The 26,860-nt window shown below is 49.1% G+C and overlaps 1 protein-coding gene across 1 annotated transcript; it reads right to left on the reverse strand.

Annotated features, from left to right (window-relative positions):
- Positions 1-306: 306 nt before the first annotated feature.
- On the reverse strand, positions 307-23,880 carry SULT2B1 (sulfotransferase family 2B member 1). The gene is made up of 7 exons (XM_027860594.1): positions 23,693-23,880; positions 9,310-9,452; positions 8,850-9,058; positions 8,095-8,221; positions 7,293-7,387; positions 888-1,068; positions 307-499 (listed from the first exon to the last, which is right to left on the reverse strand). Exons 1-7 carry the CDS (start codon positions 23,749-23,751, stop codon positions 339-341), a joined length of 975 nt encoding a protein of 324 aa, XP_027716395.1. The 5' UTR covers positions 23,752-23,880; the 3' UTR covers positions 307-338.
- Positions 23,881-26,860: the final 2,980 nt, after the last annotated feature.

Below are 26,860 nucleotides of genomic sequence, written 5' to 3' on the forward strand. Positions count from 1 at the left end.
GTGTCCAGGGCCCCTGCCTGGGAGGGCCTGCCACCCAGGTGCCCTCCCCCCACCTTTGGCAAGGACCCAGGCACACCCCGAGCCTGGCTCTGACTCAGGGGCCTTCCCACGCCTTTGGCACCTGCTGCACCCTCCTTCCTGGTAGCCTCCGCCCCTATTTGGATGCTGGGCCCTAGCTCTGCCTCCACCCATACCCGACCCTGGTGACATCTCTCGGGCCTGGCCTCCCCCATAAGCTCCCCTCCGTTCTGTGTCTACGCCTGCCCCAGCCCCCGACCTGGCTCAGGAATGGACTCGGGGCGAGGGTCAGGGGCTGGTGTGGTGTTTATTTCCAGGGGTTACAGGTCCCAGGCCCCTGGGGAGAGCGCGGGGCTGGTGTCCCCGTGGTCTTTGTCCCAAGGGAAGGTGGTCTTCAGGCCCTGCTTCATCTCCCGGTATGCTTGGTCAAAGACTTCACACTGTGCGGCAGTGAAGTGGTTCTTCCAGTCACCACATACCCCTGGGGCAACAGGAAGGGGGAGCAGTTAGAGCTGGCCCTCTCCTGCCCTCTGTGCCCCTCGAGCAGCCCGGGACAGCTCAGCTGAAATCGTGGCTGTGTCACAGACACCCTGAGCCAGGCCCTTCTTCTCAGCCTCAGTTTCCCCCATGTTGAAATGAAGTCTCGGGGAGCAGAGGCTGACTTTGTACCCTCGTGAGCCGGCCCCCAGAAGGCCCGGGCGCCCAGTGAATTATCAATAAATGTTCCATTGAATACTTCCCGCCTCTAGGCCTGTTTTCCCTTCCTGGATATGGAGACCTCCTCCAACTGAAAAGTTGTCGAATCCTTTCCCCAGTGCTCCCTCCCCCGGCCCCGCCCCTCCCCAACTAGGGCCAGCCTTGCCCCTGACCTTTCCGGAGGAAGGCCCCCTGGCGTTGATCCAACAGGGTGGAGGGCAACAATGTGTAATTACACATGGTGTTCTCCTTCATGGCCGGGAAAGTTGAATTCTCCACCACAGAGTCCAGGCCCGCCTGCTCCAACGGATGGCCCAGGAATTCAGAGATGCGCTGTACACAGCCTCGGAGGTCCTGTGGGAGAGAGGGGCTGTCGGGGGCTGGGCCAAAGGCGAGCGTGACAAAGAGGTGCCGCTGAGGCACAGGCCCCCCTCCCCCGTGGGAGCCCAAGGTGACCTTGCTCCCAGGGTCATCTCCTCTGGGATGCGTTGGGCCTCAGTTTCCTCCGACGTAAAATAAGGGAATTAGGCTAGGGTCCCTTCCAGTCTGCTGTGCCCCACTCTGGTCAGCCCCCCCGAAGGACAACATCCCTAGGCTAGCTGGGCCGGCTGGTGGCCGGAGCACCCAGCACAGGTTCAGAGCTCGCTGGACGCACGCCCAGAGACTGTGTCCCCGGCCTCTGCATGCAGCTCCCTTCTTGCCTCTTTCCGGGGTCCGGGTAGGGTCTTCGATGTTATACGAAGCATGCAAACCCTTTGGAGTTCATGACCCTCTTGGAGACTAGTGGGAGACTTCATAGCAGGGGGAATAAACATGGTCCGGCCTGTGCACCAGGAGGGCTATTTAGGTGCCCGTGAGGAGAAGGGATGGAGCGGGGTCCCCCCACTGACAAGGAGGTCAAAGAGTCGAGTAGCGCACTTTGGGAAACCAAGCGGGCTGGGGATGGCCAAAGGCAACTGTGTTACTTGAGAAGACAGAATATAAACAAGCCTGCCTGAGGCCACTAGGTGGCGCAAGAGGCAAAGCGCTAGACTGGAGTCATGAAAACCAGAGTCCAAATCGGCACTCCGGCACCTGCTACTTGGGTGGCCCTGGGCAAATCACTTAACTGCTGTCTGCCTTAGTTTCCCCATCTGTAAAGTGCAGATAATGATAGCACCTACCTCCCAGAGCGGTTTCGAGGATAAAACAAGTATTTGCAAAGAGCTCCGTAAATATTAGGGCAGCTGGGTGGATAGAGCCTGGACTCAGAAAGACTCCTCTTTGTGAGTTCAAATCCAGCCTCAGACACTTATTAGCTGTGTGACCCTGGGCAAGTCACTCGACCCTGTTTGCCTCAGTTTCCTCATCTGTTAAATGAGCCGGAGAAGGAAAAGGCAAACCACTCCAGTAGCTTTGCCGAGAAAACCCCCAGAAGGGGTCACGTGGAGTCAGACTTGACCAAAACGAATGAACGAACAAAAAATAGTAAATATTAGCGATTCTCATTAAGTAAGAATAAAAAATTCACTCAAACGTGGGGGTTTTTGTATGCGATGCTGCAAAGAAGTCTGACCCAAGAGAACAGCATAGCCGATAGCGACAGTAATGCGTGCAAACCAGCCTTGCAGAAGCTGCTAAACTCATGTACACGAGCACACTTTCTTGCTCTCAAGAGAGAGACGTGGGGAACTGCCGGTGTGGAATAGGGCATGTGCCATCCCTATGTTGGATGTGTTTGCTTTCTCTGTGTGTTTGTGGGGGCACGGTGATCAAGGGACTTCAAAGATCAGCATGATAGCTTCCCAGGGCAGGGAAGGAAGCCCTTTTTCTGTGGACGCTGTGTTGGCATGCTCATGGGGTCCTTGTGGAGGGGAGGAAGGCAGCTCCTCACTAAGTCTGCTTGTGGGGCTGCCTCCAGGAGTCACTAGCTGGCTCTCCCTGCTGTGGGATGGGTTATTTGGGGGCAAGGCTCTTCTTTGCTGGGGCTGCGGACCCCTTTTCTCCCTTTTCCCTTCAGACTTTGGAGCGACAGAAGCACGGGGAGGTGGCAAGCAGGCTGGCCAGGCAGTGAGCAGTACTGCAGGCTGCCTCAGAGGGGACCCCCGAGTTCAGTTCTTTGTGGAGAAATGGACAATTTCCTGGGGAGTGGGTTTCTTGGAGAAAGATGAGAATTCTGTGTGTGCCTCCAGTGAAGGGAGCAGGTGGGAACCTTGCCCTCGGGGTCCGACAAAAAGGGGGATGGCGACTAGCAGCCCCAGGTGCATTTTCCTTCTCCAAGGTCATAAGGTCATAGCTACATAAAATTGGAAGGGACCTCAGAGATGATCATGGTCAACACTCTCATTTTGTAGAAGAGGAAACTGAAGGTAAGTGACTCATCCAGGGTCTTTGTTATTGTTCAGTTGTGTCTGACTCTCTGTGACCCCCTTTAGGCTTTTCTTGGCCAGGATACTGGAGTGGTTTGCCATTTCCTTCTCTAGCTCATTTAACAGATGAGAAAACTGAGGCAAACAGAGTCAAGTGACTTGCCCAGGGTCACACAGCTATTAAGTGTCCAAGGCCAGATTTGAACTCAGGAAGATGGGTCTTCCTGGCTTTGGGCCCAGTGCTCTACCCACTGTGCCACCCAGCTCTCTCTGCCAGGGTTCCATAGCTAATGACTGTCTGAGGCAGGATTCAAACCCATGTCTTCTTAACTCCAAGTCTAGTGTTCTAACCACTACCCAACACTGCCTCCTACACAGTAGTAACGAGGCTGGATGTCTAGCGTTTCCCTGTGTAGGTAAAAGATGAATATTAGGGTGTTGCCCATCTTGCAGCTCCAGATCTGTTTCCCTTTCAGATGGAGCCCAACTCATAGGGTGGGGCTATAATAAGAAGAGCTAAGGACCAGGAGGCCCTACTGGAGAGGGAGAATTATGTTGGTCATTGAGTGGCTATTATGAACCCCTTATGAGCTTTCTGAATGCTTTCTGGTCTCTGGTAAGAGCTTGGGGCATTCGCTCTAGAGTGGAGTAGGGCTGTCCTATACCCAACATCTGCATTGTAACCTTGAGTGCTTACACAGGACCTCGGGATGCCTTCTACTCACATCTGTAGAAACCTTGACATTTGTAATTGGAAGAGTTCCGGGTTGGTATTTGGGGAGCTAACTGACTTAAGAACGGAAAGGCATCGAAGAACCTCAAGACAAATAAATGAAATCTTTTGTTGGAAAGGAGAGAGTGGAAGAAAGGAAATGAGCCTTAAATCTATTGGGCTAGCAGCCGCCCAAGGCAATGAGGGTCAGAGCAAGGATGGTGGCCATGAAAACGGGGAGAAGTGGTCTGGGGACTGCTGTGAGAAAAGTCACAATTGACCTCGAGGGGATGTGGAAGGGGAGGGAGGAGAGAACGCTGAGATTCTGAACCTCCTTCCCTCAGGGAGGAGGGCTGGCCATGCCCCCCAAGAGAAGGGACCAGGGAAGAAGATCAGAGAAGGGGGGAAACCGAGGCTTGTTTGGGAAATGTTGGGAGGGAGGTCCTGGTGGAAGGTCCCTCACATTCAGCCTGTCTTTAACTCTTGCTACCCTAGACCCACTTCTCCACGAGCCTTCAGGAAGTCTGGCCCACACCTAAGTGGGCCCCTCCTTCCTTGTTCCCGGTCACCCAGGCTGGCCCCTCAGATCAGTGTGGCCCTTTTGTCTCTCCCCTGTGGGTGCCTTGCCCCACATGCAGCTGCCAAGGCTTGCCAATGGCAGCCCCATGATAAATCTCACACCCAGCTCATCCTATGAGCTCCCACACCCTCCTCTCTAATTCAGGCTTTCTTGCCTCCAGTCTTCTTGACAAACTCTGTTGGACATGCTGTCCCCATGATTTTGCTAATGATCTGCTCTGGTCACATCCTTCAGCAGCTCTCCAGGGCCATCCAAGTAAAGTGCGAAGGGTGCATGTAAGGTCCCCAACCTGGCATGGCCCGATTTTGTAGTCCTTAGCTCGTCCCAATCTCCTCTCCCTCCTCTGGTGGATGGCCACACCATCCCTTGTCCTTGAACTGTCCTCTCTTATTTTCTTGCCCTTTCACAAGAGTGTGCCCATGCCTGGAAAGGACCCCCACCTCTCAGCCAGCTGATGTACTTTTCTTCTCTCAAACACAGTGCCTGGCACATAACAAACGCTACATAAATGTTAGCGATTATGATGATGATTAAGGCCAGCCCAGGGACCACCTCTTCCAGGGAGCCTTTCCTCGGCTCCCCACCCTACCACCCAAACCCCAAGTGGAGGTGATTTTGTCCACCTGTAATTTCTCAAGTGGCTTCATTTAACTATCACAAGCTCTGGGCTGGGAGGGACCTTGGAGGTGTCTTGTGCAACCCGTCTTTGAACAAGGATCCCTTCTACAACCAGCCGGACCAGTGGGAAGCCAGCCCTTCCTCGAAGGTCTCCAGTGAGGGGAAGCTTCCCACCACTCAAGGTAGCCTCTCCTACCTTTTGTCTGCAAGCATTGATCAAGCCTGCACTAGGCTAGGCTCTGGAGATCTAAAAACAGGAAAAACCAATCCCTGCCCTCTGGAACTTCACAGTCTAATGGGAAAGACAACATGTAAATAAGTGGGTGGAGTCAAGACACCAGAGTAGAGGAAGGTGAGTCTGAAATGGAAGGCATTAGCAGCTGGGGGTTGGGACAATGGGGAGAGGGAAAAGCCCCTTGAACAAAGTGCCTTGGAGTTCAGCCTTCAAAGATATCAGGGAAGGAGAGAAAGCATTCCAAGCATAGGACGCAGCTGGTCCAAAGGTATGGTGATGGGAGGTTCCTAGAGGGTTTGGAGGGGAGTGAAGTGTGAACAGCCTGGGGAGGTAGCAAGGAGACTAACTGGGGAGAGCTTTCAATGCCTCTCTATAATGACTTTATATTTGACCTTACAGGTCATAGGGAGTCACTGAAGTTTCTTGGGGGAGGGAGGAGGTGTGTGATATAGTCAGACCTTCACTCTGGCATCTGAGTGGAGGAGAGATCAGAGTGGGGCAGGGAGGTCAGTTAGACCATTGCAGCAGTGAGAGGGAGGGGCCGAGAATGAAGATGAGCTTGTGGTGGGTGGGGATGACGGTTAAGAGGAAGTGAGAAAGTGGGGAAGGTTCGGGGAGGGAGCCAGAAAGACAAGGAGCTCAGTTTTTGATGTCCAACAAGCAGTGAGAGATGTGGGACTCTAGGTTAGAAAGAGATCAGGGCCCTAGCTTCTGGGCCAAGAAATCACTATTTAGCAAAAACTGCTGGGAAAACTGGAAACCAGTGCGGCAGAAACTGGGCATAGACCAACATCTTACACCCTGTAGCAAAGTAAAGTCAAAATGGGTACACGATTTAGATATGAAGACTGATACTATAAGCAAACTGGGAGAGCAAGGAATAGTTTACCTGTCAGATCTATGGAGAAGGGAAGAATTTAGGACCAAACAAGAGACAGAGAACATTATGAAATGCAAAATGGATAATTTTGATTACATTAAATTGAGAAGTTTATGCACAAATAAAGCCAATGTATCCAAGATTAGGAGGGAAGCAGAAAAATGGGAAAGAATTTTTACAGCCAGTATATCTGATAAAGACCTCATTTCTAAAATATATGGAGAACTGAGTCAAATTTATAAGAATACAAGCCATTCCCCAATTGATAAATGGTCAAAGGATATGAACAGGCAGTTTTCAGAGGAAGAAACTAAAGCTATCTATAGTCATATGAAAAAATGCTCTAAATCACTATTGATTAGAGAAATGAAAATCAAAACAATTCTGAGGTACCACTTCACACCTATCAGATTGGCCAACATGACAAAACAGGACAGTGAAAGAGATCAGGGCTGGATAAGTAGCTGGAAGAATCATTAGCACACAGATGATCATTGATTCTATGGGAGCTGAGATCACTAAGACAGAGCATTGAGGAAAAGAGAATGAGATTGGGGTGGGGGGACAACTCTCATTATTAGGAAGCTGTCCCTGATCTCAAGGCAAAATCCACACTTGGTTGAGGCACACTGAGTTCTAGTTCCTTCTGCCTCTCCTTGAATGCCATGACCTTGAGACCTTTCCCCATACTGATTGCCTCAGGACTTTCTCCAGTTTATCCATGTCCTGCCTAAACTGTGGTGCCCAGGGGTGCATTCCCAGTTTACCCAGTTCTTCCTTCTACCACAGGTATTCATTGACATGTCTTATTGTCTGTTGGAGAGGTGACTCCTGGAGGGGAAAGCTTGTGCCTTGTCTCATTCCTGTACCCTTAGCCTAGAGCATAACATCCTGTATATTGCAGGGGGTCAAACTGCACTCACTGAGTCATCACTGATAACCTTAGGTGTTTGTTAAGCACCCATTCAGAACCCCACATCCATTCTGTTGGGCAGGACAGCCATGGGCTAATAAGCCCATCTGACAGAGCAGGAAACTGAGGCCCAAAGAGAAGACTTGCCTATGGCCACTTGGATTTGTAGGGAGTGGGGACTTGTGATTTCACATCCCTGGTCCCTGCCCTCCAGCCAGGGGAAGGGGAATAGTGCAGGAGGTGAGGGGCTGAAGGAGGGAGGGGCAGAGGTCCAGGAAGACAGTTTGCTGACCTCTTGGAGTTCTTCATAAGTGATGAACAAAAAGTTGTCCTTTCCCTCCATTCGCATCCATCCCTTTATGTGGTCAAACCAGGAGCCAAATGGTACTGAGAATTGGGAGAAAGGACACAGGAACATTAGGGGACCAGTCCGTCGTCCATGACGGCCCTTTACCTTCTGTCCACATGGTCCCTCTGCCTCCCCCCAGGCCCCACTAGGGCCTCATCACCCTCCAACATCAGGTCTTTCTCCCACTCCCACCCCTCACCCCTAGCACTATCCTGCCTCAGCCACTTCATTTTCCATCCAATCTCCCTGTGTCTCTGGGCCTGTCTCTCCCTCCTCATTGGATCTCTCTCAATGTTCTCTTAGTCAGTCCTTGTCTTTGCCTCTGTCTCCACCTCTCCTCTTCCCTCCGTCCCTTTCCTTTTCTCCCTCCTTTCCTCTCTCCTCTTCCTCTCTCTCCCTCTCCCCCTCCCCTCTTCTCTCTCTCTCTCTCTCTCTCTCTCTCTCTCTCTCTCTCTCTCTCTCTCCCCTTTCTATCTCTGTTTTCCTATCTTTATCTTTTTCTGCCTCTGTTTCCCTGGATCTCTGGGTTTCTCTATCTGCAGGGGCTTGTCTCAAGCTTTTCTCTCTCTGTTCTATCTCTGTCTCCCTGCGTCTCTGTTCCTTTCTCTCTGTCCGCCCAGGTCTCTCTGTTTCTTTATCTCTCTTGGTCTCCCTGTGACTCTGTTCCCATCTCTATCACTATGCCTTTTTAGCCTGGTGGCTGCTTCTCCATTCTTCTGGCCCATGTCCCTGTGCTGATCCTCACCTTCTCCATTGAGAAAATCCTGCAACAATTGGTCTAGGCTCCCTGGGTCCTTGAGGTGTCCAGCGATCTTGGAGTAGTGGTAGAGGGAGACCAGGACATCTCGGGGGTTGCGGCTTACATAGATTACCTAAGGGAACCAATAAGGGCTCAATCACAGGTCCCTCACTCCCCTTGCCTCCCCTCCCACCCCCTAATTCTGAGCAGTGTGAGGCCTGGGCTCAGGGGCCCCCCACCTTCACCTGTTGCCTGTGGGGCCTTGGAGAAGTCACTTAACACAACCTGATGCCTGAGCCCACCTCCAGTTGTTACTGGGAGACCTTAAAGGGCCAGAGAAATGAAAGCTATTGTATCATTAAGATGAATTAGCATCGCTAGCCAAGAAGCCTGGTGAACAAGACTCAGGCCCTCCAGGGAAGGCTGGGAAGGAAGGGGACGGAGATCATGACTGGGGGAGCTCCAAGGAGATCCTGGGACCCTGGGGGATGGGGGAGTCAGTCTGACCTTGAGCTTCTCCACCAGCTGCCTCAAACCCCCTTCCAGGCTGCCCAGAACATCTTGGCACTTTTGATGGGCATTCGGGGCTTCCCTGGACCCTCACGACCCACACAATGCTCCATAGAGGCCAGAGAAATGAAATGACTTGTCTAAGGGCCCAGTGCTACTAAGTGGCGGAAGCAGCATTTGAACACAGGGCTTCAGGACTCCATTCACTGGGCTTCTCTTGTAGCCGGTTATGAGCCCTGGGTGTGGCTTACCTTGGCTTTGGAGTTGAAGAAGTCCTTGGGGAAGAGCTGAATGGGGAGGTGAGAGCTGATGAGGCGGGGGTCAGCCAACTGCATGATGGATGAGGGGCCCAGGAAGGTCTCACACCAGGGAGCCCGCTCCCAGATGGGGACTGAGCGTGACCAAGAGGGATCCCCATCTTTCAGCATTAGGCTCAGAATCTCAATCATCCAAGTGGTACCTAGAGGGAAAGATGGCAGCAGGGTGGTTAGGGAGAAGGGAAACTAAAGGGGGTCAGGGGAGAAACCAAGGGGATTAGGGGGGACACTGAGGGAGGTTGGGGGGACACTGAGGGAAGTCAGAGGGGACATTGAGGGAGGTCAGAGGGCAAAGAGAGTGTGTGGGATGGAGCATTTGGGGTCTCTGTGTCCTCACTTTGGGGGCCCAGGGCAGGCAGAGGTTTCCTATGGAGGGCCAAGTTTTTCCTCTTACCTGACTTGGGGTAGGTGACAATGAAGATGTCGTCATCCCTGACTTTGAAGTCCTTCTCAACGTAGCTTAAGGTCTCTGGGGTGTAGATGCCCACAGGGAAGTTGATGCCCTTGTATTTGAAGTACGCTCCAGTCATCTCATCTCTGCAAAGAGAATCTCACAATGGCTCCAACCATGCCCCACCCAACCCCCATCATGTGCCTGGCCATAGCTCGGAGCTGCCTCTCTCCTTCACTTGCTGGGTGACTTTGGAAAAGTCATTTCTCTCTCAGGCTGCAGTTCAGTCCTCTCTGAAATGAAGGGCTCAGATCAGATGGTCTCGAGGGGTTCTGGGGTGTGAGGGATTGTCTGATGTTGGCTACTGCCAAGTGCAGGTTGTGGCAAGATGGGGTAGGAACAAGATATTAGGAAGTAACCGGAGCTCATGCTCCCGAGGCAGGGGCTGTGCTAGGCGGAGTTGTGATAAGCTGGGGAAGGAACAGGATACAAGGAAGTAGCCGGAGCACGTGCTCCTGAGGCAGGGGGCTGTGCCACGTGGGAGTGGGACGGCAGAGAACGAGTTCCCTTTGTCTAGTCGCCTCCCTAGGTACAAAGTCAACCCCAGACGTCTCCTTCCTGACTTCCTGGGTCACGTACTTTCCCTTTGTCTATGCACTAACCCCAGACGCCTCCTTCCTGTATCCGGTCCGTCACGTCCTCTCCCTTGGTGCAACACTAAACCCAGACATCCCCTTCCGGTATCTTATCCTACAATCAATGACTAGTAGGTGGGCTGAGGAGGAGGGGCTAAGTAGGTACTTAAGGAACAGTAGAGATCGGAGCTTTCTCTCTCTTGCTCTGGCTTTCCTGCTTGGCCTTGCTGTGATGGCCTCTGAATAAAGCTCGAGTGTTTGCACCTCCTGATCGGCTCGTCTCTGTGTTTATCCGGGTGGGCACCGAAGACTGGTAAGTATGACTCTGGCAGCCTGCTCCTTATAGGAGGAGAGTGCACGGTGCGACCGGCACACTGGGGGTTCTGAGATTTCTGGAGGTTTGTGAGGCTGCAGGAGGACTGACAGGGGTAGGGGAAGAGGTCGAAGTATACATGGTCAAGCGTGCAATTAGCCCTCCTGGACAAGAACACCTCAAGCCTTAGGTCAAGGGCAGGGTGCCTCGGCATGGTCAGGCAGAGTCACGACTGAGGCTCATCGCTTAGTCAGGGAGAGCACTGCAGACAGGAAGGAAAGGGAGGGGATGTACAGGATTATAACTGGATAGGCGGTCTCTGATGGGAGACTTCCAGGAGCCAGACACCTGTTGGAGCCTCTTTCTGTCTCTGTCTCTTCCTCTCCTCCCTCACCCCATATCTCTCAGTGTCTGTCTCTTTCTCCTCTCCTATCTCTCAGTCTCTGTCTCTATGTCTCTCTCTCTCTCTCTCTCTCTTCTTCCCTCATCTCTTTTTCTCCCCTCACCCCATATCTCTAAGTTTCTCTGTCTCTATCTCTCCTCTCTGTCTCTCTCCTCTCCTATCTCTCAGTTTCTGTCTCTATGCCTCTCTCTCCCCTCTCCCTTCCTCTCTGTCTCTGTCTCTCAGGGCAGCTAAGAACTTTTGGACTTACCTTAGTGCCAATTCATCCTTAAAGCATTGGGGTGGGGGGGAGGCGAAGTGGGGTAGGGTGGTCTATTCTGAATTCGAATCTTGCTATCAGAGTAGAAAAGATGGGGACCCTAGGAGGAAGTGATGTAGGAGTGTATGTGTGAAAGAGGAGGGGAAATCTGGGCATAGGGAAGGGAAAGAAAGAAATATTGGCTAAGTACCTACTATGCACCAGGCACTGTGTTTTGTGATTATTATCTCATATGATCTCCACAACAACCCTGGGGAGGTAGGTGCTGTTATGATGCCCACTTTACAGATGAGGAAACGGAGGAAAGCAGAAGTCCAATGCCTTGTCCAGGGTCCCTGAGCTAGTAAGTGTCTGAGGCCAGATTTGGACTCAGGTCTTACTGAATTCAGGCCCGGCGCTCACCTTGTGCCCCCAGCTGCCTCTGCATAGGCTGACACGCATGCTAGATTTGGGGAAAGCAGATTTCCAAGGATTCAGAGGAATGACAGGTCTGACCCCATGATCTAAAATGTGACAGAGGAAGTCAGCTTACGAGGGACAGGAAGTGCTCCAGAATGACATGCACAAGACACAGAGGGAACTAATTCTTATGGGGCAGAATAATGGTATTTATCTGAAAAGATGGACGTGGTTGAGCAGAGAGCTCCCCAACCAACTTGAATTTGAAAAAGAAAAATTCAAATGATGGAAGCAAGACCAGGCAATGCAAGACGACTCTGCGGGCGTGCCTTATATTCAGTCTTATACAAGTAGCATCAGAAGTACTAAAAACCACAATTAGCTGAGGATGACAAGGGAAGCTAAGTGTAATTTTTAAAAATCTTTTTTTTTTCTAAAGCTACATTGATAGAAAAAAAAAGGAACTTTGCTTATGGTAGATGGGACTGCTTAATTCTTTATTTTTTATTCTTGCAAAGGAGAATGACCTTAGCATTGGAAATAACAGAAAAAAAGGCCTAACAGGGAGGTGACACCACAGAAGTGAGGAGATAGCAAGAGAATCCTTGGTTGTCCTTGAGGAACTCAAATCACAGCCGTGATGAATTACACCCCCTCACTCACCATTCACACTGGTGGGTGTATTTGGGGAACCATTGATGGTGATAGTTGAAAGATCAAGGGAAACCAAAGAGAAACAAGGAGGTTGGAGAAGGGCAGATGTCCCAGTTTCCAAAGAGGGAAGAGAACAGAACTGTAGGCCAGTGAACTTGACTTTGAATTCTGACAAAATTCTAGAAGGGTTCATTAAAGAGACTGTTGGGAAGGGAAACAGTGATTCCAAAGGCCCAGCCTTGCTTCATCAAGCACAGGTTATGCTGGACCAACCCCGTTTCCTTTTTGGGAATTATTAACCTGGTAAATGAGGAGAGTGTTATGGATGCAGTTCATCCAGATTTTAATAAAGCTTTTGAGAAAGTGTCTCCCACCTATTCTTGTGGAGAAGATGGAGAAAAGTGGACTAGTTAATAATAGATCCAGGAGTGGTTGGATAACCAGATTCAAAGAGCACTCTTAATGGTTAATCGTCTGCATGGCAAGAACACTCTAGGGGAGTGCCCTGGGGACGTGTACTGGTCTCTGTGCTGTTTAACAGGTTTATTGACGACTTGGGCCGAGGCACAAATGGAGCGCACATCATATTGACAGATGGCACAAAATTGGAAGGGATATTTAGCAGAGTGGATGACAGAGTCAGGATTCAAAAGGATCTAAAGATGAAATTCAATAGAAATCAGCAAAGATTACAAAGTAGGAAGAAGCAGCATAGCCCAGCTACAAAGCTTAAGGAAAATTGCCTGACCAAGACTGAGAAATTCAAGGAGATTGGATGGAAAATCTCCCCTCAATGAGTCATATTTCTAGCCCAGGTCAGCAAAAGGATGTAACCAGAGGCCTGGGGTTAGTGGGAAGGGAGTCCAGTCAGGAAGGCCCAGGTAGAGCCTCCTTCCAGCTTGGGCACTGGGCTCTGATCACTAACCCAGCATAAAGGGACCTAAGGCTGTGCAGCTGGGTCCTCCGACCCAGAAGTCTGACGTGGACTGAGGAAAAGGTCACAGATGAGCACAATCAGGCCTAAAACTAAGCATGGAACAAAGACCAGGAAAAGGAGGCAGCTGCTGCTGTTTGGCTATGACCTCTCATGGAGCTTGCACATTCAGTCTGGCAGCCTCGAGCTGAGTGCGCAGGGCAGCTAGCAGAGACCAAGGCCAGCTTGTGTTCTATCACTCAGCCCCTGAAACCCTTCTAGCTAGCCGGCAGGGCCTGGCCTGGGGCCAGCAGCATCTATGGGTGCTCCAACTCTGGGCCAGGCTAGAGAAGTTTCAACCAAACCCAAACTTGGGTGAGGAGCCTGCAAAATTCAGCCTAGGAAGATAGTGATCAAACATCTCCCTATATAAGACTGCTTAGGCTACACTGAAAGCTTGTAGGGGCTGAGCCGCTCCTTATATCCTCGAGGAACAGAGAACTCAATACCCAGCAGGACCCATCGAGACCCAGGCATCCCTTCCATAAGAGTGCAGAGCCTAGCCCTAACCCAAACTCTCAATTCTGGAATTAAAGATAAAAGAATGAGAAAACAAACAACCACGGTAAGACACCCACAATAAGATCCATTATGGAGCCAGGAGCTCCCAATCAATGAAATGAGATCTCCTGTGGAAAGAATTTGAAAAGAAAGAAGAACTCTAGAGGTAAGTCTTGGAAGAATGAACAGATGAACACAAAAGGTACAAAACCTAACCTACAATAGATTCTGTGAAAATTAGGATGAATAAAACACAAATGAATGACTTCATGGAACTAGAATATATGTTAGAAGATGACCAAAAGACTTAAAATAAGAAAAGAAAAAGAAATATAAGATACTTCTTATCAAAACAATTGACTTGGGAAACAGGTCACTGAGGGGAAAAAAATCTAAGAACCATTGGATTACATGAAAGCCAAGACCAAAAAAATTAGTTTGGATGCCGTATTTTAAGAGATCATAAATAAAAACTTCCCGGGCCTATTAGAAGCAGAAAGCAAAATGAAAATCGAATTCACTGATCACCTCCTGAAAAAAAAAGTCTAAAACGAAAAGTGCCCAGAATGTCATAGCCAAAATCTAGAGTTTCCAAGTCAAAGAAAAAATTGATGCAGGCATCCTGAAAAAAAACAAAATAGGTCAAACATTGTGGAGCTGTCTTCAGAATCGCACAAGATTTGGCAGCTTCTATACTAAAAGAGAGAAGAAAAACAATATTCCAAAAGGCAAAATAAATAGATTTAGAACAAAGGCCAGAAAAATAGAAAAGGTAAATACATTGGAGCAAATAGAAGGGATTAAACAGGAACGACGCATTTACATATGACCCTGGGCATTTACTTAATGTTTCTCAGTGTCAATTTCTTCATCTGTAAAATGGGGGAAATACTATTACCTTCTTCACAGAGTTTTTGTGATGATCAAATGAGGTAAAATGTAAAACTTTGCAAACCTTAAAGTGCTATGTAAATGTTAGTTATCATTGTTATTATTATTCAATAGGGACAGAAGAAACAAGTGCCTTCACTGACATTTTTATGTCCCAGTTCTCAGCCTGTCAATTTCCACTAGAAACGTTAAAGACTGACCCACACCAATACAGTCCGCCAGTGAGCTGAAAAGGCTACACTCCATTTATTTTATTAGAGCTATTGAATTAATAAATAAAACTAAGAAATTTTTTGAAGCATCAATAAAATAGATAAATCATTAGCTAATTTGATTTTTAAAAGGAGGAAAACCGAATTACCAAAATGAAAATAAGAGAATTAACAATGCTGTCCACAGACAGCTGGTGACATAGTAGATAAGAGTGCTAGTCCTGCAGTCAGAAAGAAGACCTGAGCTAAAATCCAGCCTCAAATACTTAATAGCTATGTGACCCTGGGCAAGTCACTTAATGTCTGTGTCAGTTTACTCAACTCTAAAATGAGAGTAAAAAATAGCACCTATCTCCCAAGATTGTTGTGGGGATCAAACAAAATAATATTTCTAAAAAGCACTTAGCACACTTCCTGGCACATAGTAGGCGCTATATAAATGCTTATTCCCACAACACATGAAGAGGAAATAAAGGAAAATATTAGAAACTATTTTTACCCAATTATATATCAATAAAATCAACAACTTAAATGAAATGAATAAAGATATCAAAATATATGTTACAAAAATATAAAATACCCGAAATAGCAGAACAAAAAAAAAGAGCATTTAAATAATCAATTTTAGAGGGGTGGGGGAGGTAACCAATTCACAAGTAAACTCCCAAAAAAGAAATCTCAGGACTAAATGAGTTTACGAATGAATTATTAAATATTTACAGAAAAATCAATTCCAACATTACAGAAACTATTTGCAAAAATGAGAACAAAAAGGACCAAATTACTTTCAAAAGGCAAGTAAGAATCCTGCTATGTAAACCAGGGTGAGCCAAAGCAGAGAGACTATAAACCAATAGCCCTAATGCAAAAAAATAAATATACATACATATATGTACACATATATGTATGTGTGTGTGTGTATATATGTATACATATAATCAAAGAGGCTTCAGAAGCATATCAAAAAGATAATATAACATAATAAAGTTGGATTTATACCAGAAATGCAGAGTTGGTTCAATATTAGGAAAGCTATAAACATAAAAGACTACATTAAAATAAGAACAACAAAAATCATATGATTCTATCAAAAGATGCAGGGGAAAAAAAGCTTCTGACAAAATATGAGTTTAATACCCATTTCTTTTCAGAACATAAAAATGCACTAGAATAAATATATCTTTCCTTAATAGAGTGAGTAGTAGCTATTAAAAACTGAGCCAATATAGAACCGGGATAAACTAGAAGCCTTTCCAATAAGATCAGGGGTAAAGCAAAGATGTCTATCATCACTACTGTTATTTGATACAATACTAAAAGTGCTAGCTATAGCAATAAGACAAGAAAAAGAAATTGAGGGAATAACCACAGGCAAAGGGGAACATAGTCACTTTTTGTAGATGATATGATGACTTAGATAACCCTAGAGAATCAAATTAAAAAATTGTTGAAATAATAACCAGCAATATTGAAGGATACAAAATAAATCTGCACATATCATCAGCACTTCTGTATATTGTCAACAAAACCCAGGAGGAAGGGATTAGAAAGAGAAATTCCATTTCAAATAACTATAGAATTTATTCTTTTTAAAAATTTGGTTCTACTCACCAAAACATACAGGGATGATAATGAAAACAATTAGAAACCTCTTTTTAGGGTAATAAAATCCAACCCAAATAACTGGAGAAATAGTAATTGTTCATGTAAACTGAGACAATATAATAAAAATGATAATACCATCTAAATTAATGTACTTATTCATTGCTAAGCCAATCAAACTCCAAATGATTATTTGACAGAACTAGAAAATACAATAAAATCCATATGGAAGCAAAAATATTCAAGATACTCAAGGTAAATAATGAAATACTCAAGGCAAATAATGAAAAAAATGGGAATGAAGGGTTTTTAGGTCTCAAACTATACTGCAAAGCAATAACCAAAATTATTTGGTACTGGTAAAAAATATAGGAAGACGGACAGTGGAACAGAGGCAGACAGCATATAGAAGCAAATAAACCTAGTAACCTTGTGTCTGATGAACCCAAAGAACCCAGGTCTTGAGGTAAAGACCAACCGACAGAAACTGCTGGGAAGACTGGTGAGCAGTCTGGCAGAAATTAGGATTAAATCAACACCTCACACCACATACAAGACAATCTACAAATAGATTAATGACCTAGATATGAAAGATCACATCACATGCAAATTAGAGGAACAAGGAAGAAACTACCTTTCAGATCTATGGATAGAAGAAGCATTTGTGACCAAACAAGGGATAGAGATAATCACAGAAGATAAAATAGTTTTGATTATGTAACATAGAATTTTTTTTTTGCACAAATAAAAACAATTCATTTAAAAATAGAAAGGAAACAGTTAACTGGGGGAAAATTTTTTTTAGTTTCCCTAAGCTGAAAAAAAAGGTCTCATTTCTAAGATAAAAATAAGGAGCTTGTTTAATAATGAGTCATCCCCCAATTAATAAATACTCTAAGGATATCAAAAGGTAGTTTGCTAAAGAAGAAACTCAAAAGTATCAATAGCTATATTAAAATGCTCAAAATTACTAATAATTGGATGCAAATTAAAGTAACTGTGAGAAACTCTCACCCATCAGATTGGCAATGATGACAAAAAAAAAAAGGAAAATGACAATATTGAAGGGGCTATGGGAACAGGTACTTTAATGCACTATTGATAGAGCTATGAATTGGTCCTCACATTCTGGAAAGCAATGTGGAACCAGGCTCTGCAAAGTCACTAAACTTTGCATACCCTTTGACCCAACAATACTACTATAGGTCTATATCCCAATTCAATTTTTAAAAAAAAGAGGAAAAGGATCCATATATACAAAAACATTTATAGCAACTCTTTCTTGTAGTGGTAAAGAACTAGAAATGGGGTGCCCATCTAGTGGAGAATGGTTGAATAAATTGTTGGAATAATAATATGCTGTAAAAAATTATTCAAGGAGTGATTTCAGAGAAACCAGGGAAGACTTGTATGAACTGACGCAAAGTGAAGTAGGTAGAACCAGGAGAACAATTTATACAATAACAACAGCACTCTAGAGACAAACAGATGACTTGGAAAGACTTAGGAACTTCGATTAATGTAATGACCGAGGTGATGTGACAGAGAGGAGACACACATTTCTCAATATGGCCAACACATGATTTTGTTTTGCTTGACTGTATATTGGTTAGAAAGGTTTTGTTTTCTTTCTTTTTGGAGGGGTGGGAGATGGGAGGGAGAGAAAATAAATTTTTGTTAATAAAAAAAAAGTTCGAACAAAAAGAGAAACTCAATAGGGATAAATTTAAAGCCTCGAACATGGGTACCAATAAATCAGCTCCACAAGGATAAAATGTTCTGAAAGAGATCTGGAGTTTTTAGTGGACCACAAGCTCCACATGAGTCAGCAGTGTGATATGGTAGCCAAAAAAAGAAAAGCTACCATAACCTTAGGCTGCACTAAAAGGGCCATCCATAGCTTCCAAGAACAGGGAGGTGACAGTCCCATTGTGCTCTGTGTTTTTCAGACCTTATTTGGAGTATTGTAGTCAATTCTAGGCTGCATGGTTGAAGAAAGACATGTGTAAGCTGGGGAGTTCCAGAAGTAGGAAACCAGGATAGTGAAGGGCCTTAAGCCCTTGTCTTATGGGGACGGGGAAGGAATTGGGCATGTTTAGCCTGAAGAAGATTAGACTGGGGAGGGCTGGGGGGCATGAACAGTTATTGAATAAGGGAGGTAATACACCAGAAGGAACTGGAGGGAGTTGACAAGAGAAAAAAATCAGGCTGGCTGTCAGGAAAAACTTCAGAATAATCAGGACAGTCCCAAGTGGAACGGGCCACTAGGGGGTGCCATGGTGCACAGAGCGCTGGGCCCAGTGTCAGGTCTTGAGTTCAAATCCAGCTTCAGACCCTTACTAGCTGTGTGACCCTGCGTAGGTCACTTAACCTGCTTACCTCAGTTCCCTCATCTGTCAAATGAGCTGGAGAAGGAAAAGGCAAACTATTCCAGTATCTTTGCCAAGGAAACCCCAAATGGGGTCACGGAGAGTTGGACGCTACTGAAAAATGACTGAACAACAAGAAAAGTAGGACATCTTCCCTCCTTGTAGAGGCTGGACCTGCACTTTTCAGATACACTAGAGTTGGTATTCCTTTGCTGTACGGGTCTGCTGAGGTCCCTCCTGACTCCCAAATTCTGTGATTGTGGGAGAGAAGGGGCGCCTTGGATGACAGACCCAGATTTCAAAATCATCATTTCCAGAAGCCAAAAGGACCTTGGATATAAACAAATGTTTGTTGAATTGAACCAAATTAAGCTGGAGGGAATCCTCTTGGTGTATTTAGATGGAGGAGCAAGGCCCAGAGAGGGGAGAGATCTTGCTGAGAGTAACACAGCAAGCGTAGAATGTCAAGGGCTTTTCCAGACCTGAATTCAACCTTTTCATTTGACAGAGGAGGAAACCGAGGTCTGTAGAAGCCCAAGGCCTTGTCCGTAGTCACACAAATGACAGGGCTGGAAGCATAGCCACAGACATCTACAGCAATTAGGACAGGCTAGGGCAGATGGTTCCCCAAGGTCCAGTGTTCTGCACCTGGCCCCTCCCCCACTCCAGGCCCCTAATGCTTGAAAGAGGAGTATTTAGGCCAAAACTGAAGTCTGACTTCACACACCAGTAACCTCTCCGAAGCAGGAGAGGCTGGAAGCAGAAATAGCTTCAAAACAGATTCACTGACAGACAACAGACCCAAAGTGGGTTATTAAAGGAGACCGTGCAGGGGCCGGCGCTCCCTTCCTGCCTCTCCCCTGGGCCTGGCTCTGGGCTCCTGGGCCCACGGGACCCCTTCCCACTCCTTGCCCTGGGCCTGGGGTGGCTGAAAGCCCTGGTCTCTGTGTGCAGATGGGCCAGGGGCCAGGGGCCAGGGAAAGAGGTTACAGGAACCCCAACAGGCAGCGTCTGGCTCTGCTCTGGACCTTCCAGTGTCTATGGGAAAAGCAGAGGGCCCCAGCCCCTGATCTGCAAGCCAGGACACCAGACTAGATAAACCCTGGGGTCTTTTCCAGCTCTGACCTGACAACAGTGTGATGCTATTGGCCGGTCTAGAAGAGCTCTCATCCCCACGCCCTCCTTTAAGGCCAGTGCCTAGCTGATGCAGCCCCCTCTTCCCATAACCCCACAGGGGCCTGAGGATGCTGGTGGCCTTCTGACCTCCAAAGCAGAAGACCTCAGAAGCCTGGGCTCAGATCCTGGCTCTGCTGTTTCTGACCTGGGTGACTTTGGGTGAGCTAGTTCCCTCTCTGGCCATCCTCCGTCCAAGGAGGGGGGCAGACTAAACTCTCTTCGGTCTCTTCCAATGCTAATTCCTAACACTGAGATTTCAAGCATCCAAGGGAGCCACCACGGCCCCGGCCGGGGGGGGGGGGGTGCAGTATGGATAGAGCACCAGACCTGGAGTCAGGACGACCTGAGTTCAAATCTGACCTTAGACACTTACTAGTTTTGTGACCCTGAGCAGGTCATTTCACCTCTGTTTTCCTCAGTTTCCTTATCTGTAAAATGGGGATAAAAATAGCACCTACCTCCCACGGCTGTGAGGATCACATGAGCTAATAATTAATAAAGTGCTAAATAAATATTATTCAGAGGAAGGATGATATTACTGTGCTTGGAACCAGGGCTTGGCACAGTCAGCTCTAGTGGGGGGAAAGTCAGAGCAGGCAGATTCCAACTCAGTATAAAGGCATGTCTCCTAGCAATCACCTGGAGACTGTGAGATGCAGGGTTTGTCCCAGAAGAGGTTGAGTGACCTCTTGCTGGAGGACATTTCAGAGCAAGCTTTTGGGACTGGAGGACTAAAGCCCTTGGTCTTTTCTGAGCTACACCTTGCACCTCTGAACTTCCAAGGTAAATATAACAATGCCACGTTGTTGAGGGTTAGCTGCTGTCCCTTTGGCCTAGGACAACAAGAGATCAAATGCCCCTGGGTCCCACGAAACAAAATAACCTAAGAGCAACACAAGTAACCTAGAAGGGGGTTAGTGAAAGACAGCAGGAGCTTGCTGGATTGAGTAGACTTCTGTACAAGAAAGCTCCCTTGTGGGGGTCGGCCCCCTCTGCGGCAGGAGTACAGGAGCTGTCCTGGGCTGTAGTGCTGAGCCTGTTCCTCAGTGTGACCTTGGATTGCTCCCTTTCTCCAAATGGGCTCACGAAGAGTCAGACTGAAAAACGATCGAGCTGGGGAAGGTCTTTGCCTCCTCCCATGTAGAATGAGAGGATTGGACTCTACGGGTGAGCTTGGGTCCACCCCTAGGTGGACTGAATGAGCTCGTGGAATACACCCAGAGAACAAAGGTAACTGGGTGAGAGGTTCTTCAAACAAGCTTGATCCCCTAAGCCATCTCTTGGGCTTCAAAATTTGAGCTCACAGGACTGCCATGGGTGGCCTGGTGGAAATCAGTCAAGGTACCCAACCAGCATTGCTGCTGCTGCTGTTCAGTTGTGTCTGACTCTCCGTGATCCCATTTGGGGCTTTCTTGGCAAAGATATTGGAGTGGTTCGCCATTTCCTCCTCCAGCTCCCTTCACAGATTAAGGAAACTGAGGCAAACAGGGTGAGGTGACTTGCCCAGGGTCACACAACTAGACGTGTCTGAGGCCAGATTTGAACTCAGGAAGATGAGGTCTTCCTGACTTCAGGCCCAGCGCTCTATCCACTAAGCCACCTCGCTGCCCACGAGTATGGCAAGGGCCCACAGATTTAGTCTTAGCAGAGCGACTAAACTGCAGAAGTCTGGAAGGCACATTGATCATCTGGAGGGCAGTAAAGATGGTGAGAGGGAGGCCTAATGCTCTATGGTCATTGAAGGAACTTGGAGGAGGGAAGAGCTTGTGTGGGTTTGGGAAGACCAATTAAAGCACTCAAGGACTTTCTGAGATGCCAAGTGAAAAGGAGATGAGAGGACCATCTTTTACCTTTCTTTGTATCCCCAGCACCTTCCACAGGGCCTGGCACACAGTAGGTGCTTCATAAATGCTTGTTGGCTGACTGACTGAGAGCTGGAGGGGGGAGGGAAACTACGAGATTACAAGTTAATAGAGAGATTTAAGGGAGGAATAAAAAAAAGTCACAGGGACAGTGTGGGGAAGGAATCAGAGATGCCAAAGGAAAGGATCACAGGTGGGAACCAGAGATCACGGGAAGGAAGAAATGACAGTAGATAGAGATCAGAATGAAGAATGGGAGGTGACGAAGTGATCAGTGTGGAACCATGAGCCATGTAAGGAGTGGGACACTTGGAAAGGCTAACAGCGCATGGCAGATTCTCGTGGAGATCTGGGAGAGACCGCAGGCAGGTGGAAACCCCTGGGAGATCTGAGATAACAAAGAGAAGGGAGTGGGCTGGGCCTGGGGAGGGAGGGAGGGAGGGAGGGAAGAACCGGAGATACCAGAGAGATCAGGGCAGGGATCACCTTAACAAATCAGGAGATAAGGAAAAGAAGCGGGGGAGGTCTCCACTGTCCTGAGGAGATCTGGGGAATGTTGGTGAAGGCTCCCATCCCAGGACTGCTGCCACTCTTTCCTCCAGTTACTTTGTGTCTATGCCCTACATGATGTATGCCTGTCCTTCTTCCTGTGCCCAGAGTGAAAGCTTTCTGAGGGCAGACAGGGGTTTTCTTTGTGTATTCTCAGTGCCCAAGCCCAAAGCAGGCATTTAATAAATGTTTATTACTTGAAGAGCCCCTGGGGAAGAATTCAGAGACCAGAGAAGGAATCAGGGCTTACAAAGAGATCAGAAGGTGATGGCAGAGATTGGAGAGTGAAATCAGATATAGTGAAAGGTCAGGGAGAAACAATAATCAGAGCTCACGGAGAAGACTGATCTCAAGAATCAGAAATCATGGAAAGATCATGATTGGGAGAAATCAGGTGATGGTGTTGGTGGGGGGGGGAAGGGAAGTGGACAGAATCAGATATGGAGACAGAAGGGGAAAAGGATGTGCCACAAGTGATCAAGAAGAGGGCTCAGCAGTCATGGAGACTCTCAGAGCTGAATGGAGTGGCTGGAAATCAGGAGGACCTGGGTTCAAATCCTGCTTCGGACACCAGTTACCATCTGGTGTGACCTTCCTTCACCTTCCTGCCACCTGTACAATGACAGAGATGGCCTGTGAAGTCCCTGCTCTCTCTCAATCCCTAAACCCAAGATCTCGGATCCTTCCCAAGATCTCCTCCTTCCTCGGAAGGAACTAGATCATGGGGACACAGAGGAGAAGAATCAGAGATGACAGAATAAAAAGGTTGAGAAATCAGAGACCTTTGCCCAGAGATAAAGAAAAGGTCAGAGGGAGCAAAGAGAAATCATGGAGAGACTGGAAGAGACATGGGAAACATTCAATCTCCTGGGGGTGATCAGAGATCACGGAGAGACTGGGGAAGACTCCGAAAAGTCAGAGGGTTGTGGAAGAGCACCAGGACCCTCATCTGGCTACTTTCTTGGACAACGTTGGACCAGGTACCTGGACTTCCAAAGCCTCAGTTTCCTCATTTGTTTTGACCTGGATTCTCCCTAAAGATCCACTCCAGCTCAAAATCCCGTGATTTTCTAGAAGCTGAAGGAGCTGTGGTGGGAGGAGCGAAGGGGCTGGGGGGAGATAGGAGGCAGACAAGGGGCCTTGGGATTTGGTGACCTATAGACGTAGACTTAGTAAAAGTCAAGAGATTGAAGGAACGAGAGATTCAACTCGATTCAGGCAACAAATAATGGGGAGGCACCCACTAGGTGCTTCTTGGTCCCCCTGGGTACCAGGGAACTGGAGACCCTCGGGGAGAAAGAAGGGAAGGACCCTGAGATCTTCGGAAGAAGAGAGCAGGCCGTGGGGAGGAGAGAGAGGGATAGGCACAGAGAAGTCGGGCCAGACTTGGGAATGAAGAGTGTGGTGAGCCCTGCGGGAACCCCAAGACAGGCATGCATTGTCCTCGGGAGGCCAGTGGGATGAAGTGAGCAGTGTGGGTGGGAACCCCAGCAGGGGGAGGGAAGCCAAGAGCTTTGAGCTGCTGGACGGCACCTCTTTCCTCGGGCCCCCAGCCCAGCCTCCTCTCCCTCCCCTCCCCAGCTCTCACCTCAACTCAGTGATCACCTCCTGCAAGTCAGGCATCTGGGGTGCCATAATTCCTTCCATGGTGGAGGGGGGTCCCAGCTGACTGACAGAGGGAGGCGGTGGGACAGCCAGCGCTCAGCACGTCTGCTGTTCCCCAGGAGGGCCAAGTGCAGGATGCCTCCCTCTCGCCTGGCAGTCCACTACTGCTTGAACTCAGGTTGGGCGGGGTAAAGCTCAGCCGGTTCCTCTGGCTGCTACCCACGCCATGCCCCGCCCCTGGGCACCTCTGGGGAGGGGTTGGGGCTGGGTATCTCTGAACTGTGCAGAGGCAGGGATGGAAAGGGAGATGGGCATAAGCACCCAGCCTCCAAGCCCCTTTCCCTCCTAGGACCCCAGGCCTCCCCTCTCCTCAGAGACCTCAGAAAGACAGGTCCTCCAACCCCCTCCCCACTCAGGGCCCCAGGGGTCCAGCCCGCTCCTCTCCTGAGTGCTCAGCATCTGCCCTTCCCTGCCCTAGACCCTGCTCGAGTTAGCCTACCCTTTCCAAAGTCATCCCACCTTTGGAGGGAATGCACCTTAAGCAGCTAGGGTAATGTACTGGAACTGGAGTCAAGAAGACCTGAGTTCAAATCTGACCTCAGATGCTCTGTGACTCTGGACACAGTCTGCCTCAGTTTCCCCATCTGCCAAGTGGATATGACAATAGAATCTACCTCCCAAGGTTGCTGGGAGAATAAGATGAGATAATACTTGTTAAGTACTCTGTGTAAATGCTACTATTACGGAGGAATCTCTGAGACCTCTGGTAGACATTTTGGGGAGAGGGGCTTCTGGGATCCTGAGGAATCAAAGGGGGCACTGTGGGTAATGGAGGAAGGACCCAGGTGTCAGGACGCCAGGCAGCAAACGCTTCCCTCCCTGCCCCGGGGCCTGGGCCCAGTGCCCCGCTCCTTCTCAGTTAGTCAGCTGGCCCTCCCGGTCTATTTCCCTGTTCTCTGACTCTATCATCCTTCCTTCAGGTCTCCTCCCCATCCTCCCCCAGTCAGGAATCTCCCGACGATGAGGGTAGGAGGAGGAAACTGAGGTACAGGGAGTGCATAGGTCTGTGTCGCCAAAGGAAGCTATGGACCTCACCGACTCCAAATCCCCAGCTCCCTGAGGGAGCCTGAAGACCTCTCTCTAAGAGAGTGGAAGAACTTGGATCCCCAAAGGAAATGGGAGGGGGGTGGTTGGAATTGGGAGCTGGAAGGCGGGGCTGCCAGGGTGGAGAAAGAGGAGGGGGCAGAGTGGGGGAGCCAGGCTGAGGAAATAGAGAACCTGGGCTCCCCAGAGGAGGCGCGTTAGGGTGGGGACAGGCTGCGGGCAGGCCCTCCAGCCCCGAACCCCCCCCACCCCCGTGTCCCAGGGAACACATCACCTCCACCCTTTGCGCCCTGAGGGCCAGCGCTAGACGAGGTTGTGCAAAGACCCAGCGAGCACAGTCAGCCCTCCCAGCCGCTGGGGGAGGGGAGCCCGGACACCGGGGCATCTGGTTCTTCAGCACCCCCTCCCCCAGTCTTGGATCCCCAAGGGAACAAATGTGTGGAGTCATTCCCCCCACTCAGCGCTTAGACCTTCAGATCAGGTCACAGGTCCAGGCTTGCCTCCGGCCGCATCCTCGGGCCTCTGCCCTACAAGCCACTAATCGTCCAGTCCATCCCGGGATGCAGAAGGTGGGCTGGGGCCAGGGATCGGCAGGTTCCTGGGTCCCTGCCAGGGCTGGCACCCAGCATCTCCAGGATTTGGGGGAGGTGCTATGGGGTCCAGATGCCCCAGTGAGTGCCCAGGTTGGGGAGGCCTGAAGGTAGGCCTCCTCCACCCTGGCAGGAGGTCCTAATCGGCAAGGGCATCAAGGGGTGTGGGCCCTCGCAGAAACCTTGCATCCAGATCCCCACCCCTATTACTCCATACTCCATGGGGATCCTGCCTCAGGCCCGATACTGGGCCTGCCCCAAGCCGCACCCCAGATGCTGCTCTGCCTGCTGGATGCCTGGACAGAGGGCTCCCGAGGGTGGGGTGGGGAGTGGTGCTGAGGAGGGGCTGGCACACAGCTTCCCAAAGGGAAGGAAAGCCTGTTCTGTTTTGTCACTTCCGCTGTCCCTGTCCCTCTCCCCACACCCTCACCAACAATGGGGAGACCTCATCCTTCCATCCTGTCCTAGCCTCCTGTCCCAGCCTTCTGTCACCAGAGTCTTCCAACCTTCTCCTGAACAGGAAGCCACCCCCAGCCTGGGAGTCAGGGGTCTGGGCTTGGATCTGCGGCCTCGGCAAGCCCCTTCCTCCTTGGGGTCCCCTAGAAAGGGAGGTGCCTGGCCTCGGTTATGTCAAAGGCTGCTCCCTGGGGAGATGCCACGTTTGGCCCTGGGTCACCTCGGCGCTAATGATCTGCCCGGCTACCAAATGACCCTGCCACTGTTCATTCATTCATTCATTCATTCATCCAAGGTTGTTGAAGGTTTTACTAAAGCACCCACTATGTGCCAGTCTTCCCTTCCATCTCTGTATCCCACCATTCCTGACTCAGAGGAGGTCCCTAAGAGATGTCTGTCAATCAACCGCAGGGTTTGGAGTCCAAAGACCTAGCTCGGGGTCCTGCCTCCGCTACTCGTAAGTTGCATGAACAAGTCAGTCTCTTTTGCTACGTGTGCCTTAGTTTCCTCATCTGTAAAGTGCCGCCATCGGAGACTGTCAACTACCAAATCCTACAGTCTCGCCATATTTTGTGTCTCCTTCTCTCCAGTTCTCTCTCAGACCTGCCCTGGTCTCTGTCTTTCTAGGCCTATGATCTGGTATCTTTGCCTACATAGCACAGCCAGGCTTTACACAGCCGAAAAGGGCCCTGGAGACCTGGGGGGGGGGGGGCTTTGCAGACTGCCCCTCTCCCCCTCCCTTCTCCTTTCACTGCCTGAGTTTCTTGGGGGAGGGGAGAAAGCCGGGGGCTTGGGTTTGGCTCCCAGCCCTCCCCTCTGCTCCTTGGGTGACCTTGGGCAGAGCTGGCCAGGCCCTCCAAATGAACGGGTTTGATGGGAGGATTCCTGTCAGCTCCAAATCTGATAATAGCTGCCATTCATACAGCATACAGAGTGTTACAGACATGACCTCATCTAAGACTCACAACGCTCCTGGGAGATGGGTGCTATGATCATCATCC

Source organism: Vombatus ursinus, unplaced genomic scaffold (assembly GCF_900497805.2).
Source record: "Vombatus ursinus unplaced genomic scaffold, bare-nosed wombat genome assembly UNPS02014198.1, whole genome shotgun sequence".
Classification (NCBI taxonomy): domain Eukaryota; kingdom Metazoa; phylum Chordata; class Mammalia; order Diprotodontia; family Vombatidae; genus Vombatus; species Vombatus ursinus.

Coding starts and splice junctions, on each gene's coding strand:
- SULT2B1 (XM_027860594.1), bottom strand. CDS start 23,751: ATGGAAGGAATTATGGCACCCCAGATGCCTGACTTGCAGGAGGTGATC. Junction 9,453..23,692: donor GAGGTGATCACTGAGTTGAG/GTGAGAGCTGGG, acceptor TTCTCTTTGCAG/AGATGAGATGACTGGAGCGT. Junction 500..887: donor GGGGGCCTTCCTCCGGAAAG/GTCAGGGGCAAG, acceptor CTGTTGCCCCAG/GGGTATGTGGTGACTGGAAG.